Source organism: Mus musculus, chromosome 8 (genome assembly GCF_000001635.26).
Source record: "Mus musculus strain C57BL/6J chromosome 8, GRCm38.p6 C57BL/6J".
Lineage (NCBI taxonomy): Eukaryota > Metazoa > Chordata > Mammalia > Rodentia > Muridae > Mus > Mus musculus.
The window spans coordinates 121,828,686-121,843,902 of NC_000074.6; the positions used below are offsets into that span (position 1 = coordinate 121,828,686).

General features: G+C 48.7%; 2 protein-coding genes and 1 non-coding gene across 9 annotated transcripts in view; 2 read left to right on the top strand and 1 right to left on the bottom strand.

Moving 5' to 3' along the window:
- Positions 1–898, bottom strand: part of Klhdc4 (kelch domain containing 4) — a 33,276-nt gene extending 32,378 nt beyond the window's left edge. For 2 of the 7 annotated variants that reach the window (XM_011248370.3, XM_006530947.4), the window contains exon 1: positions 697–898. In XM_011248370.3, coding sequence (XP_011246672.1) covers positions 697–795 — 99 coding nt within the window. In that variant the 5' untranslated portion in view covers positions 796–898. The remainder of the gene's footprint in view (positions 1–696) is intronic. The other 5 variants (XM_006530948.4, XM_030243519.1, NM_145605.2 and 2 more) reach the window with 4 other exon arrangements.
- An 852-nt stretch (positions 899–1,750) lies between these two features.
- Positions 1,751–1,857, top strand: Gm24283. Its single transcript, XR_003947661.1, has one exon. It is a non-coding gene; the product is annotated as a U6 spliceosomal RNA (small nuclear RNA).
- Positions 1,858–5,305: 3,448 nt separating this feature from the next.
- On the top strand, positions 5,306–15,217 carry Gm42048 (predicted gene, 42048). The gene is made up of 4 exons (XM_030243893.1): positions 5,306–9,394; positions 9,966–12,719; positions 14,347–14,498; positions 15,007–15,217. The coding sequence occupies exon 1, from the start codon at positions 5,364–5,366 to the stop codon at positions 6,726–6,728; it is 1,365 nt and encodes a 454-aa protein (XP_030099753.1). The 5' UTR covers positions 5,306–5,363; the 3' UTR covers positions 6,729–9,394; positions 9,966–12,719; positions 14,347–14,498; positions 15,007–15,217.

The window sequence follows — 15,217 nt, forward strand, 5'->3', positions numbered from 1 at the left end:
GGTGCTTGAACTTCCGCACAGATCCACCTGTAGGTCCTGGGATAATCAATGCCTATAAGAATATGAGTGAAGGTCACAACCAAATGTCCTGAAACACCGCAGTTTCAGTGACTTGTCTGGTTACTAAATCCTGCTGATGGTGGCACGCCTTTAATTCCAGCACTCCACTCGGGAGGTAGAAGCAGCGGGAGTTCTCTCAGTTCAAGACCAGCCTGGTCAACAGAGTGACTTCCAGGACAGAGAAACCCTGTCTCGAAAACCAACAGACACAACCCCCAAATTCCTACTCGTGGCTCACTCCCTGAGGCTGCTGGAAGAAAATCTGCTCTCCTTTTAGGGCTGGGGGCTGGGGAGTGGGGACAGGCGCAGGACCGTTACGGCTTTACTCCCGGAACGCAGACCTGGACCAAGCAGGAATCACCCAGCTTCACTTCTCCTCTACTAAGCCCCACCACGTTGCTTTACTCTGCCCACAGAAAGGTAAGCACGCGGAACCGAACAGGACAGATCTGGTCTTCCATGGAAGAGAGGGCGACCGGATAAACGAGGAGTTTCGGGACTGCAAAGGGACCCGAGAGAGGAGAGGCCCGGGGGCACCGGGCTCGGCGCAGGCCCGAAGCCACCCAGGGACACCGGGCGCAACCCCGCCTCCGGGTCTCCCGCCCGCGATCGCACGCCGCTCCGGGCCCCGCTCACCTCCTCCTTCCGCGAGCGCTTGGACACCTTCTTCTCCATCTTGGCGGCCGTCTTCTCCGCGCCGCGGCCCTTCTTCTCCTTCTTTCCCTTCTTGCCCATCGCGCCGATTCGGAAGCGGCGCCCGGGAGACAACCGGAGGCAAATGAATGATGATGTTCTGCCGGGCCGGAAACGAGCGGCGCGCTATAGGAGGCTCACTTCCTGTCCTTTGCTCTGGTGTTCCGTGGAGCAGCCGATCCCACCAGTACTTTGGGTCCGTCTCGGGCCGCGTGAGTAGGGAGCCGCTCCGCTGGCACACCAGCAAGCTGCGTGACTCTAAACGAGACGCGAGCATGTGGGATGCTGACCGCCTCATCCCACAGAGGAATTTCCACGTACTTAGGGATTCCTGACATGAATTAAGGCAGCCCTCTTTCCCTATCCCATGTAAAATGTGCCAGGACCTGTCAGGCCCTCCCGCAGTGCCTTTGCCCTTCTGCTGGCGATGCTTCACTGGACCAGCATGTCCCTCCATTGGGAGACCCGGGCTGGTGATGGGTATCTGTACTCCCGACGGTGCTTGATTTACGGTCTGGCAGATACGTAATAGGAAAATATGCTCCCGGGTTTGACCTAAATGGTACAGTGGAAGAGGGACCCGCGGTTTTGAAAGAGCAGAGTGCATTGCCTAGAGGGTGTCGTCTTTGAGCTGTAATCAAGGAATGGCGCAAAATAAGGACAAGGGCAAGCAAAATACTGGCAAAGGGAACACATAGACGAGGAACTAATCTTCTTTCTCGGTGGGAACGCTGCCAAAGCACAGCCTTTAAAGAAACTGCCTTGGATCGGGCCAACCACTAATCATTGACGCTCTGAGGAGGCGGGAGCTCCCAATTCAGTTCCAGGTTTTTCCATAAACCTAGTTCTTAAGAAGAAAACTTGCTTTTGAGGAAAACAATGGTGTTGTGTGGTTTCTTTCTTTCTTTCTTTTCTTTCTTTTTTTTTTTTTTTTTCCTGAAGAGATACACAGAATCAACTTTTCACCCCAAACAGGACGTCAACAGATAAAAGAAATGTGCTCGCGTTGGCAGCAGATATGCTAACATTGGAATGATACAGGGATTGTTAGCATGGCCCCTGCGAAAGAATAGCACGCAAATGCATGATGCGTTCCATCATTTTTCTTATGTCTTTTTGGAGACAAGGTTTCTCTCTGTAGCTTTGGCTGCCCTGGAACTCACTCTGTAAAGCAGGCTGGCCTCGAACTCACAGAGATCTGCCTGCCTCTGCCTTCCGAGTGATGGGATTAAAGGTGTGTGCCACTGCCCAACTTCATTCCATACTTTTCAAAGATGAAATTGAAATTGTCTTCAGAAAGCTCATCTCAGCTAGAACCTATCTGTAGAGTTATCCCAGGTGTGCATCCCTTAACAGCCCTATCTCACTCCCAAAGGAAAAGCCAATCAGGGGGTATTTTTACCATCCAAAAGCCGCTGTTTGTGTTTGTGGTGGTAGGGTATCAAGGTGGAGTTTGGTGAGGGGAAAGAATCTGATTAAAATATATTTTATACAAACACACACACACACACAAACCAAAAAACAGCTGGGCAGTGATAGCACAGCCTTGAATCCTGGCACTCAGGAAGCAGAGATAGTTGGATCTCTATGAATTCAAGGCCAGCCTGATCTATAAAGAGAGTTTCAGGACAGCCAAGGCCACACAGAGAAAACCCTCTATCATAAAAAAATATAGATAGATAGATAGATACATAGATAGATACATAGATAGATACATAGATAGATACAAGAGAGAGAGAGAGAGAGAGAGAGAGAGATCTAAAAGACCAAAGAAATTATTCCAAGTCCAGTAGCTTGGACTCAGTAGCTTGTTGAAGTACTGAGTTGTTTGTTTTGATTTACAGGAGCACAGGTGACTCGAAGGCAGCCACGTCTCATAAACGTCTCACCTAGCATGGGTGGATGAGGAATTTATAAACATTGTATCACTGGTACCCAAGCCACCTCCCACCTCCTGTACAGCCTGGCACTAAGCTCCTGGCAGCTGAGGCGGCTGAGCGAGGAGCGGTTGGAGTCTCTAGTGAGAGTCTGTGGTCGCCCCTTCCTTCTGCAGGAGAAAATGAAAAGACCCAATGTTGTAAGAGGCTATTAACATTCTCCACTGTTCGCAATATATAGCACTGTTCCTTCTTCAGGGCTGAAAGGGAAAGTATATCCTCTGCGGAAGATTTAGAAAGATCTGGAAGTTGCAGGGATTAATGCTTTTATTATCTGAAAGAATCTCAAAGCTAAATTGGGAAGCTCTTAATACAGGTCACAGTGATTCACCAGAGGTTAAAATTTTCATTACTAGGAAAGACACAGAATAAAACTGCTTTGATTTATTTCCTCCCTCCCCTATTTTCTTTTTTGGCTGTTGTTTGTTTTTGTTTTTGTTTTTTTACGACAGGTTTTTCTGTGTATCCCTGGCTGTTCTGAAACCCTCTCTTTAGACTAGGCTAGCCTTGAACTCAGATATTCAGTGACCTCCCAAGTGCTGTGACTAAAGGCATGAGCCACACTGCCCAGCCAAAACAGCTCTGATTTCAAGATAGAGACAGAAATATCATGCCTGGAGGAGAGAATTCTCCAAAAGTTCTACAAAAGGAAAAAGAGGAGGGGAGAGAAGAGAGGAACCAAATGAAGGCTCTGCTGATCTCCAAGACTGCTTGCAGATCATGTGTAATGCTAGAGGGGGAAAATAGTTACCGGATCAGAGATAGCCAGCCACTGGAGCTGAGCCTCCAGACCCCTTCTGCACTGTAGCAACAGGCTGCTCTGCCCACTGCTCAGGTGAACCGCTGTTTCTAACAAGCTCTAACCTAAAACATCTCTTATCCTCCTCATTGTTCTGAAAATATTAGGTAACCTCTGAGCACCACACTTAAAGTGGAACAGGCCTTCAAAGAACATCACATCAGTCCACTTACACACACACACACACACACACACACACATATACACCAGCATTCCCTCTTCAGGCCTGTGAAAGGGAGACCATATTCTTTGTGGAAGACTTAGAAAGATCTGGAAATTGCAGGGACTAATGCTTTCATTATCTGAAAGAATCTCGAAGCTAAATTGGAAAAGCTCTTGATGGTACATGTCACAGTGATTCACGGGAGGTTGAAATGTTCATTACCAGGAAGGAAAGGGAACAGAGCAGATAGAGTGAGGTCAGAATCCTAAAATAGTGAAAAGATTAAGTACCGGGTTCTATTTTAGTAAAATTCACATCTTTGAAAATTTAATAGATTGACTTAAATGTAACGCGTCAATTTTAGACTCCCTTTTATATCCGTGGCAGGGCGCCCTCTGCTGTCTTCAACTTGAAGTTCAGAGGAGAAAGGAAAGTCCATTAACAACAAAGGACTTGAAGAGGATGCTGACTGCTAACCACCTTCACCACAAACAACCAATGTGATTGTGAAAGGAAATAAAACTGTAATTCATGTAATGTATGTTAAATAGCCCAAAGAGTTGTTTCTGAGCTTTGAAACCTGGGGCTGAGAACATAGCAGAACAGACCAGGACATGCCCGGGCAAGCCCATCGCCTCCCTAGCTCCCACCCCTCTGACCTAAGTTAAATGTTACAGGCTGCTGATGTTTAAATGGACCAATCATGTGAAACCGCGCCAATTCCTCCCCCAGCCCCACTCCTTTTCTATAAAACCCCCTAGCTTCCAAGCCTCGTGGTCGAATCCACTGTCTCCTGTTGTGTGAGATACGTTTCGACCCGGAGCTCCGCCATTAAAAAACCTCTTGTTGTTACATCAAGGTGTTGTGTTCTATTCGTGATTCTTGGGTGCACGCCGAATCGGGAGCTGAGTGGGGGTTTCCCCACTGAGTTCTTTCATTTGGAGGTCCCACCGAGATCTGCGTGACACCCAGGAACCCCGAAGGACCCCTTGGAGGTGCGTTTGTTTGTGTGAGTCTTGTTATGTTGTCTGTTGTCTAAGTGTCTAAGTGTGGCACTGCTGAATTTGTGTCTTAGTTTTTCAGTTCTGAGATTGTGGGTTTGAGCCCCACCTGTGTTACCAGTTCTGGTATTCTGTATTCTGGCAGCTGCCACTGCGGACCGTAAGGACCCTAGTGGCTGTGGGAAGACGACGGTCTATTTCCCCACAGGCTGCACCCTTGGAAGACATTCCGAGGGAGACCCTGGAGTGCCCAGGGTACGGAACAGTCAGGAGGACCTGGCTGTTGTCTGGCAGAGTGAAGAAGAGTGAGTGCTCTTCCTGCCAGAGGAGTGGAGCGGAATCCCACTCCATCAGAGGTAGCGTTTGGCTGGTTGTGTAAGTCCAGACGCAGACGAGTGTGCTTGGATGTCTTAGTGTTTTCCGTCTCTGTCATTGTGTTGTGTTTACTCTTATTCTTCACTATGGGACAGACCGTGTCTACTCCTTTATCTTTGACTAAGGACCATTGGACGGACGTTAGGGCTAGAGGACAAAATTTGTCAGTAAAAGTGAAGAAAAAGCCATGGATGACTTTCTGTTCCTCAGAATGGCCTGTTTTTGGAGTAGGTTGGCCAGCAGAAGGAACTTTTTACTTACCCACCATAAGGGCTGTGAAGGCCATTGTTTTTCAGGAAGGACCAGGGTCGCATCCAGACCAACAACCGTACATCATGGTATGGGAGGACTTGGCACGCTACCCACCCCCGTGGGTTCGCCCATTCCTCCCGCCTCTCCGCCCTGGCACCAAGATTCTAGCCATCCAAGAAAATGGTGAGAAAGAGAAACCGAAACCACCGCTCGGGAGAGATGATGATCGCAGCACACCAGTGACGAAACCCCCCAAGATCTATTCAGAGATTGAAGAACCCCCTGAGTGGCCCGATACCCCTCAACCCCCACCTTATGCTCCCCAGCCCCAACCTTCAGCTCCCTCGGGACCCCTGCCTCAGGCCCCGGCCGGAGGAGGGGGTCCCTCCACAGGAACAAGGAGCCGGCGAGGAGTCACCCCTGAGGGGCCTGCGGATTCAACTGTGGCGCTCCCCCTCAGGGCTATTGGGGCTCCCCCTGCCGATCCAAATAGTCTACAGCCCCTACAGTATTGGCCTTTTTCCTCTTCTGACCTTTACAACTGGAAAGCTCATCACCCCCCTTTTTCAGAAAACCCTGCAGGACTCACTGGGTTGGTTGAATCATTAATGTATTCACACCAGCCGACCTGGGATGACTGCCAGCAGCTTCTGCAGACTCTATTCACAACCGAGGAGAGAGAGAGGATTCTCCTCGAGGCTCGGAAAAATGTCCGAGACGAGGCTGGGCGCCCTGTCCAAACTCCAGCTGAGATAGATGAAGGATTTCCGCTAACCCGGCCCCGATGGGATTATAATACGGCATCAGGTAGGGAACGACTGTCCAATTATCGCCGGGTCCTAGTGGCGGGTCTCAGAGGTGCTGCCCGGCAGCCCACGAATCTGGCCAAGGTAAGAGAGGTTATGCAGGGAGCGACTGAGCCCCCCTCAGTCTTCCTTGAAAGGCTCATGGAGGCTTATAGGAGATATACCCCATTCGACCCCACGTCTGAGGGTCAAAGGGCCTCAGTAATTATGGCCTTCATTGGCCAGTCAGCTCCTGACATTAGGAAGAAGTTACAGCGAATTGAGGGCTTGCAGGATTACACCATAAGGGATGTAGTTAGAGAGGCAGAGAAAGTGTATCATAGGAGAGAAACAGAAGATAAAAAGTTAGAGAGAGAGAAAAGAGAGAAAAGAGAAGAGGAGGATAGGAGAGACAGGAGGCAAGAAAAGGTTTTGACTAGGATCCTGGCCGCAGTAGGAGAAAGAGATAATGGAAGAAGAGGTAGACAGTCAGGGAACCTGGGAGACAAAAGGCAGCAGGGACCAAGGAGACCCAGAGAAGGCGGGCAGCGCCTGGAGAGGAACCAATGCGCGTATTGCAAGGAAATGGGCCACTGGAAGAGCGACTGTCCGAAAAAAAAACAAAAGGTAAAGGTGCTTTCTCTTAGAGAAGATGAAGACTAGGGGGAACGGGGCTCGGCCCCCCTCCCCGAGCCTAGGGTAACTTTAAAAGTGGAGGGGACCCCTGTGGACTTTCTAGTTGACACGGGAGCCGAATTTTCAGTACTCAAAACACCTCTAGGAAAAGTAAAGAAAAATAAAAAAACCTTGGTGATCGGGGCCACGGGACAAAAATCGTATCCATGGACCACATCCCGAGTAGTAGACATAGGGCGAAATCGAGTAACTCATTCGTTTCTAGTCATTCCAGAGTGTCCTATGCCTTTATTGGAGAGAGACTTACTAACCAAGTTAAAAGCACAAATAACTTTCACCTCTCATCGACCGGAGGTTTTCTGGGGAATAAAAGCGCCCCAGACTCTAGAGCTGTCTTTACAACTAGGGGAGGAATATCGACTTTACCAAAATAAAGTAAAGCCCCCTGAGGGATTACAGGACTGGTTGAATCGATACCCCCAGGCGTGGGCAGAGACGGGAGGAGTGGAGATGGCAAAACTGGTCCCCCCCGTGGTGATTGAACTTAAGTCCGGGGCCACCCCTATAGGGGTCCGACAATATCCCATGAGCAGAGAAGCTCAAGAGGGTATACGCCCCCAAATTAACAAACTGCTCCAACAAGGGATTTTGGTCCCATGCAAATCCCCTTGGAACACTCCTCTACTTCCAGTAAAAAAACCAGGGACCAGGGACTTCCGTCCAGTACAGGACCTTAGAGAAGTCAACAAGAGAGTTCAGGACATACACCCCACGGTGCCAAATCCTTATAACCTCCTCAGCACCTTGCCACCTGGTCGGACATGGTACACAGTCCTGGATCTCAAAGATGCTTTTTTCTGTTTGAGGTTACACCCCAACAGCCAGCCCTTGTTCGCTTTCGAATGGCGAGACTCCGAGAGTGGACAAGCCGGACAGCTCACATGGACGAGGCTGCCTCAGGGATTCAAGAACTCGCCCACTTTGTTCGATGAAGCCCTACACCGAGATCTTGCTCTTTTCCGAGCCAATAACCCACAGGTGACTCTTCTGCAATATGTAGATAATCTGCTCCTAGCTGCAGAAACACGCGAGGACTGTGAAATTGAGACCCAAAACCTCCTGGGCGAGTTAGGTAAGCTGGGGTATCGGGCCTCTGCTAAAAAGGCTCAGTTATGCCAGATAGAAGTGACCTACCTAGGATATGTCTTGAAAGATGGACAACGGTGGCTCACAGAAGCCAGAAAACAAGCTGTTATGCAGATCCCGGCCCCAACCACTGCTCGCCAGGTAAGAGAGTTCCTGGGGACCGCCGGGTTTTGCAGACTCTGGATTCCCGGATTTGCCACACTGGCAGCTCCCTTATATCCACTAACCAAAGAGAAAGGGGAATTCACCTGGACCAGAGAACATCAGCTAGCCTTTGAAACTCTCAAAAAGGCACTGCTGCAGGCTCCGGCATTGGCCCTGCCAGATTTAAACAAACCTTTCACCCTATACATTGATAAAAAAAATGGAGTGGCAAGGGGAGTCCTTACCCAGGTTTTGGGACCATGGAAGCGCCCGGTAGCCTACTTATCAAAGAAACTGGACGCTGTGGCCAGTAGATGGCCCTCCTGCCTGCGAGCGATAGCAGCCACGGCTGTGCTAGTAAAAGATGCTGACAAACTGACTATGGGCCAGAATGTTACTATAGTGGCCCCACACTCTCTTGAGAGCATCATCAGGCAACCACCGGACCGCTGGATGACCAACGCCCGAATGACGCACTACCAGAGCCTATTGCTGACAGAGCGAGTAAGTTTTGCACCCCCAGCCATTCTCAACCCCGCCTCCTTACTACCTGAGGCTGACGAGGCCCCTGCACATAAGTGTGAAGAAATACTGGCAGAAGAGACTGGAATCCGGCCAGACCTCACAGACCAACCTTGGCCAGGGGCGATGACTTGGTTCACGGACGGAAGCAGCTTTGTGGTAAAAGGTAAGCGGAAGGCTGGGGCGGCAGTAGTAGATGGAAAGGCTGTCATATGGGCCAGCAGTCTGCCGGAGGGTACATCAGCTCAAAAAGCGGAACTAATCGCATTAATTCAAGCCTTAAGGCTGGCAGAAGGAAGGGCTCTTAATGTCTATACCGACAGCCGGTACGCTTTTGCCACGGCTCATGTACACGGAGCAATATACCGACACCGTGGACTGCTGACGTCTGCCGGCAAAGATATCAAAAATAAAGAAGAAATTCTCAGCTTATTAGAAGCTGTTCATTTGCCCCGTAGGGTGGCAATTATCCATTGCCCAGGACACCAGAAGGGAACTGGGCCCGTTAAAAAGAGAAATCAAATGGCAGACCAAGAAGCTAAAAAAGCAGCCCAAGGGCCAATGACTCTGGTGGTGAGAACCCAACAGCCCGCTGCTGAGAAAATAAATAAAAGAACCCTCACAGAAGAAGAGGGGCGAGATTACTTAGCTAACATACACCATCTGACTCATTTAGGAACTAAAAAATTACTAAAATTGGTTAGTAAGTCCCCCTATTACATTCCTGGATTAAAAGGAATTGTGGAAGAGATAGTAAAAAACTGCCGTGCTTGTGCACTTACCAACGCTGGGTCTAGCAGGCTCCAGAAAAGAAAACGACTGCGAGGAGACAGACCTGGAGCCTACTGGGAAACTGACTTCACTGAGGTGAAACCGGCTAGGTATGGAAATAAATATCTCCTAGTTTTTATAGACACCTTTTCAGGATGGGTCGAAGCGTTCCCCACCAAGAAAGAAACGGCTAATGTAGTGGTCAAGAAGATACTTGAAGAAATCCTTCCCCGCTTTGGGATACCTAAGGTAATGGGGTCAGACAACGGACCTGCCTTCGTCTCCCAGGTAAGTCAGGGATTGGCCAGACAACTGGGGACAAATTGGAAATTACATTGTGCATACAGACCCCAGAGTTCAGGACAGGTAGAAAGGATGAACAGAACGCTAAAGGAGACTCTGACTAAAATAGCCTTAGAATCCGGCGGAAGCGATTGGACAGCCGTTCTCCCTTATGCCTTGTTCAGGGTTCGGAATACACCTGGACCCCTTGGCCTAACTCCATTTAAATTAATGTATGGGGCGCCCCCACCCATTTTTATGACCGTAGGGGATAAGAATCGCCCGGATGTGTCTTTCTCTCCTTCTTCTAGTCTTTTGGCTCGATTAAAAGCTCTTAAAATAGTAAGAAAAGAGGTCTGGGAACAGCTAAAAGAAACCTATGTTGCTGGTGACACACAGGTGCCGCATCAGTTTGAAGTAGGAGACGCAGTCCTGGTGAGGAGACACCGAGCGGGAAACCTAGAACCGAGGTGGAAGGGACCCTACTTGGTGCTACTGACAACGCCCACCGCGGTCAAAGTGGAAGGAATCCCCACTTGGGTCCACGCATCCCACGTTAAGAGAGCACCCCCTGGAGTCAGCCATGATGAGTGGACTTTAGAGAAGACTACTAATCCTTTTAAGTTGCGCCTGCTTCGTAGGAGCGATCCCAAAAGACTTCAACCCCCACAGTCCTGTTCAACAAACGTGGGAGGTACTCAATGAGGGGGGTAGGGCTGTATGGACAATCGCTGAGGTACACCCTCTGTGGACTTGGTGGCCTAATCTTTTCCCTGACATCTGTAAGTTGGCTATAGGAGCCCCTCCTGGATGGGACTTGGAGGGGTACTCTGACATTCAGAGGGCACCTTTAACACCCCCTCCGTACGTAGAAAAACATTCGAGAGACCCATGGGGTGGTTGCTCTAACCAAAGGGATAGAAGTATGCTTCGAACCCATCCCTTCTATGTCTGCCCCGGGCCCCACCGAAGTCAGTCCCTCAATCCAACGTGTGGAGGTAAGGCTGACTTCTTTTGTAAGAGCTGGGGTTGCGAGACTTCAGGTACAGCCCGCTGGAAGCCCTCCTCGAGCTGGGACTATATTAGAGTAACAGCCAACTATTCCCTAGCGTCTTATGTACCTGGAGGATTTGACCTAGACGAGTGTACTGACTGGTGCCATCCGCTCCGTGTCACCTTCACTGAACCAGGAAAGAGAGCTCTGGGATGGACAAAAGGGTATACCTGGGGTCTTAGGATTTACAAGGAAAGATATGATGAGAGATTATTGTTCACTATCAGATTAAAAATAAAGACCCCCTACAATCCTTTAGGCCCCCCAACCAAGTTCACACCCCTCACCCATACAATTACTCAGCCTACTCCAGTGATTGCGGACCCCCTTAATATGGCCGCTATCACCCAACCTCCCACTCCTCAGGTACCTCTAACTATTACCCCCGAGATTCCTTCAAGACAGAGGATGTTTAACCTAGTGAGAGGAGCCTTTTATGCCCTTAACAGAACTGATCCAAGCGCTACTGAGGACTGCTGGCTATGCCTGTCCTCGGGTCCGGTCCGCCTTATTATAAAGGAATCGCCTTCAATGGAGATTTCAACAGAACCAGCAGCCATACTTCCTGCTCTTGGGGTACAGGACAAAAACTGACCCTGACTGAAGTATCCGCGAGGAATCCAGGTCTCTGTATAGGTACCCCACCTTCCACTCACAAACACCTATGCGGACAAATTCAGTCCGTGTCCAGAACAGAAGCTGATTACTATCTTGTACCTTCCCCGGTTGGATGGTGGGCTTGCAATACAGGACTTACTCCCTGTGTATCAACTAAGGTTTTTAATTCATCTCATGATTTTTGTGTCATGATCCAGCTGTTACCCCGTGTATATTATCACCCTGCATCCAGTTTAGAAGAAAGCTATGCGGGCCGGCGGTCAAAAAGAGAACCAATTACTTTAACCCTGGCTGCATTCATGGGAATAGGTATGGCAGTAAGAGTGGGGACGGGAGTGTCAGCTTTGATAGAAGGAAGACAGGGAATTCAGTCTTTGAGGGATGCTGTCAATGAAGACCTAGCGACAATAGAGAAGTCCATAGACGCTTTAAAAAAATCTTTGACCTCCCTGTCTGAGGTAGTTTTACAGAACAGGAGAGGTCTTGATTTGTTGTTCCTAAAGGAAGGAAGACTGTGTGCTGCCCTTAAAGAAGAGTGCTGCTTCTATGCAGATCATACAGGAATAGTTAGAGACTCTATGCAGAAACTGAGAGAAAGATTAGAGCGAAGGAAACGGGAACGGGATGCTCAACGGGGGTGGTTTGAGTCGTGGTTTGAATCACGACCATCTTGGATAACTTCTTTAATTTCCGCTGTAGCCGGACCAATCCTTATGATATGCTTAGCTTTAGTTTTCGGCCCTTGTATAATAAATAGAGGAATGGCTTTCATCCAGAGTAAAATTGATACAGTAAAACTCATGGTTCTTCAAAGGCAATATCAACCTATAGTTCAGGTAGATGAAGAGTTAAGGGACACCGACCTCTAAAATTCTATGATTAGAATTAGTCTAAACAGAAAAAGAGGGGAATGAAAGGAAATAAAACTGTAATTCATGTAATGTATGTTAAATAGCCCAAAGAGTTGTTTCTGAGCTTTGAAACCTGGGGCTGAGAACATAGCAGAACAGACCAGGACATGCCCGGGCAAGCCCATCGCCTCCCTAGCTCCCACCCCTCTGACCTAAGTTAAATGTTACAGGCTGCTGATGTTTAAATGGACCAATCATGTGAAACCGCGCCAATTCCTCCCCCAGCCCCACTCCTTTTCTATAAAACCCCCTAGCTTCCAAGCCTCGTGGTCGAATCCACTGTCTCCTGTTGTGTGAGATACGTTTCGACCCGGAGCTCCGCCATTAAAAAACCTCTTGTTGTTACATCAAGGTGTTGTGTTCTATTCGTGATTCTTGGGTGCACGCCGAATCGGGAGCTGAGTGGGGGTTTCCCCACTGAGTTCTTTCAATTGGAAGGCTGAGTCGCTTCATTTAACTGGAAGTTCTACAGCGTGAGGCATCATTTTAGGCCACAGGAGGCACACCAGAGAGCAGGCTTTCTTCTATCCAGACAGATAAACATATGAAGACATCGGCCAAAGGAACCAAGTAAGAAAGGGGGTGGGTAGGGATAGGCAGATGGTTCAGGAGTTAAGAGCTGACTCACTGGGTCAGTCAGCTAGCACTGACATTGTGAGCCACGACCATCTGTAACTTCTGTACGGGGATCTAGCGCCCTCTCCTGGCTTCCTCGGGCACTGCACCTGCAGCCGTGGTGCATAGACCTGCACACAGGCAAAGCACTCATACTCATAAAACAAGAATAAATCTTTTAAAGAACAAGAGGAGAAGGAGGAGGAGGAGAAGGTGGCGGCGACAGCTGGATGATGGTGGTTCATGTCTTTAATTCCAGCACTCAAGAGGCAGAGGCAGATGGATCTCTGGGTTCAAGGTCAGCCTGGTTTACAGAGCAAGTTCCAGGACAGCCAGGGATACACAGAGAAACCCTGTGTAAAAGCAAAATAAAATAACAAGAAGAAAGGAAAGAAAGAAAGAGGAGTGAAATGCAGAAGCGAACCCATGTAGCAGATGTGATGTCTCACTTCCTAGTTGTTTAGGGAGGATATGAATCCAGCTGTGCATTGCAAAGAAAGCTGAATTCTTCCTCTTTAGAGCCTTATTTAGCGACCTACGATCTGGAGATCCCTGTGTTATCCCTGGGCCTAGCGCAAGCTAGGCAGGTGCTAGCCATGTGCTCTTCCACTCGCCTGCATCCCAGCATCGCCCATAGTCTTTTTGTTACTTATGTCTAGTTTCTGCTTTTGTAGCAGGAGAGCACACTGTTGTTTCTGGTCCTTTCCAATGTGTCAGTGAGTTAGAGTGTGTTCAGTGTGCCCCTGGGGTGGCTGATTCTGCCACTGTCTTCTGCAGGTGTCCTGTGTGGTTGAATAACTGGTCTATTGGAAACTCACTGTTTAGATTTTCTATGGCAATACTTCTCAACCTTCCTAATGCTGCAACCTTTTAATACAGTTCCTCATATTGTGGTGACCCCCAACCATACAATTATTTTCCATCCCTGTGAAAGGCTCATGTACTCCCCTAGGAATTGTGACCCACAAATTGAGAACCACTGCCCTATGTCCTTATATATTGTTGTTGAAATCTTCTACTTGTTTGAGTCAAATCCAGAGATGGGAAATAGTATAATTTCCCACCATAGGAAAGATGTATCCACTTATTCTCTGTAAACAACAAGCATGTGCTTGAAGTGTGCACGTGTGGCTAAACGGGGACAGACAGCTGCTGGGAGACAGAAGGGACACACGCTCGCCCTGGCCTCTGGGAGGGTACAGCAGCTCAGGCTGGAGAATGGAGGATAAGCAGAGAGTTCATGAGTCTGGGAGTTCCAAACTGGAAATCCATGTGCAGGTGAGTGCATGAGTGCATGTGTGCACATGTGAGCAAGTGAGTGCACATGTGTGCGAGCGAGTGCATGTGTGTGCAAGTTAGTGCAGATCTGAAGGAGGACAAAGGGGACACTAGTCCTGCAGAAGCTGGGATTACAGGCAGTTGTGAGCCACCTGGGAACAGAGCTCAGGTCTCTTCGTGGACATACAGTATCTCTTAACCTCAGACCCAATTGACCAATCAGGTAAGCCAGCTCTTTGGTTTTTTAAAAAGATTTGTTTGTTTGTTTATTTATTTATTTATTTATTTATTTAATGTACATGAGTACACTGCCGCTGTCTTCGGAGACACCAGAAGAGGGCATCAGATCCCATTACAGATGGTTGTGAGCCCACCGTGTGGTTGCTGGGACTTGAACTCAGGACCTCTGGAAGAGCAGCCAGTGCTCTTAACCGCTGAGCCATGTCTCCAGTGCCAGTAAGTCATCCTTTTTAAATAAACATTTTTCAAGCTTCTTGTTATAGAGTTGCATATGGTTACCTTCTAAATAAAAGAATAAGATGACAAATAAAAGTGTAGAATTAAATATGCAATGGCCTATATGTCTGTTACGAGGCCACCACAACAGCTGCAAAACCACCTCTACCCCCAGAAACTTCCCTGTACTCTTATCTAGCCTTCCCCTCTGTATCCCTGTCCCAGGGTGCTCACAGGCAGTGATTACTTATCATTCTCAGGATGTTAGAAATGCAGTCATAAAGTGGACACCTTTGATGAGGACCTTTAGGACTCTGGCTTCTTTCACCGAATCTGATTGTTTTGAGAGTTGCAGGTTTACCTGTGAGTGTTACTGTTTCAATTCCCCATTCTCATTTTCATTCTCTCTCATATTCTCTCTCTCTCTCTCTCTCTCTCTCTCTCTCTCTCTCTCTCTCTCAATCTCCCTCCCTCCCTCCCTCCCTCTCTCCCTCCCTCCCTCTCCCAGGCCCCTCTTGTGAAAGGAATCAAACTCAGCGCCTCCTGCATGCTAGACAAGCACTCTACCACTGAATCTCCATCAAGCCTAGCAATTCTCTGTGTGCAAACAGACCGTCGTCCCTCATTTATCGCTGCACCACTCGGTGTGGATTTGAGCTGCCAGCTGCTTCCAACTTGAAGGTGTATTATTACTAAAATCTCTGCTTTGAACAACCTGA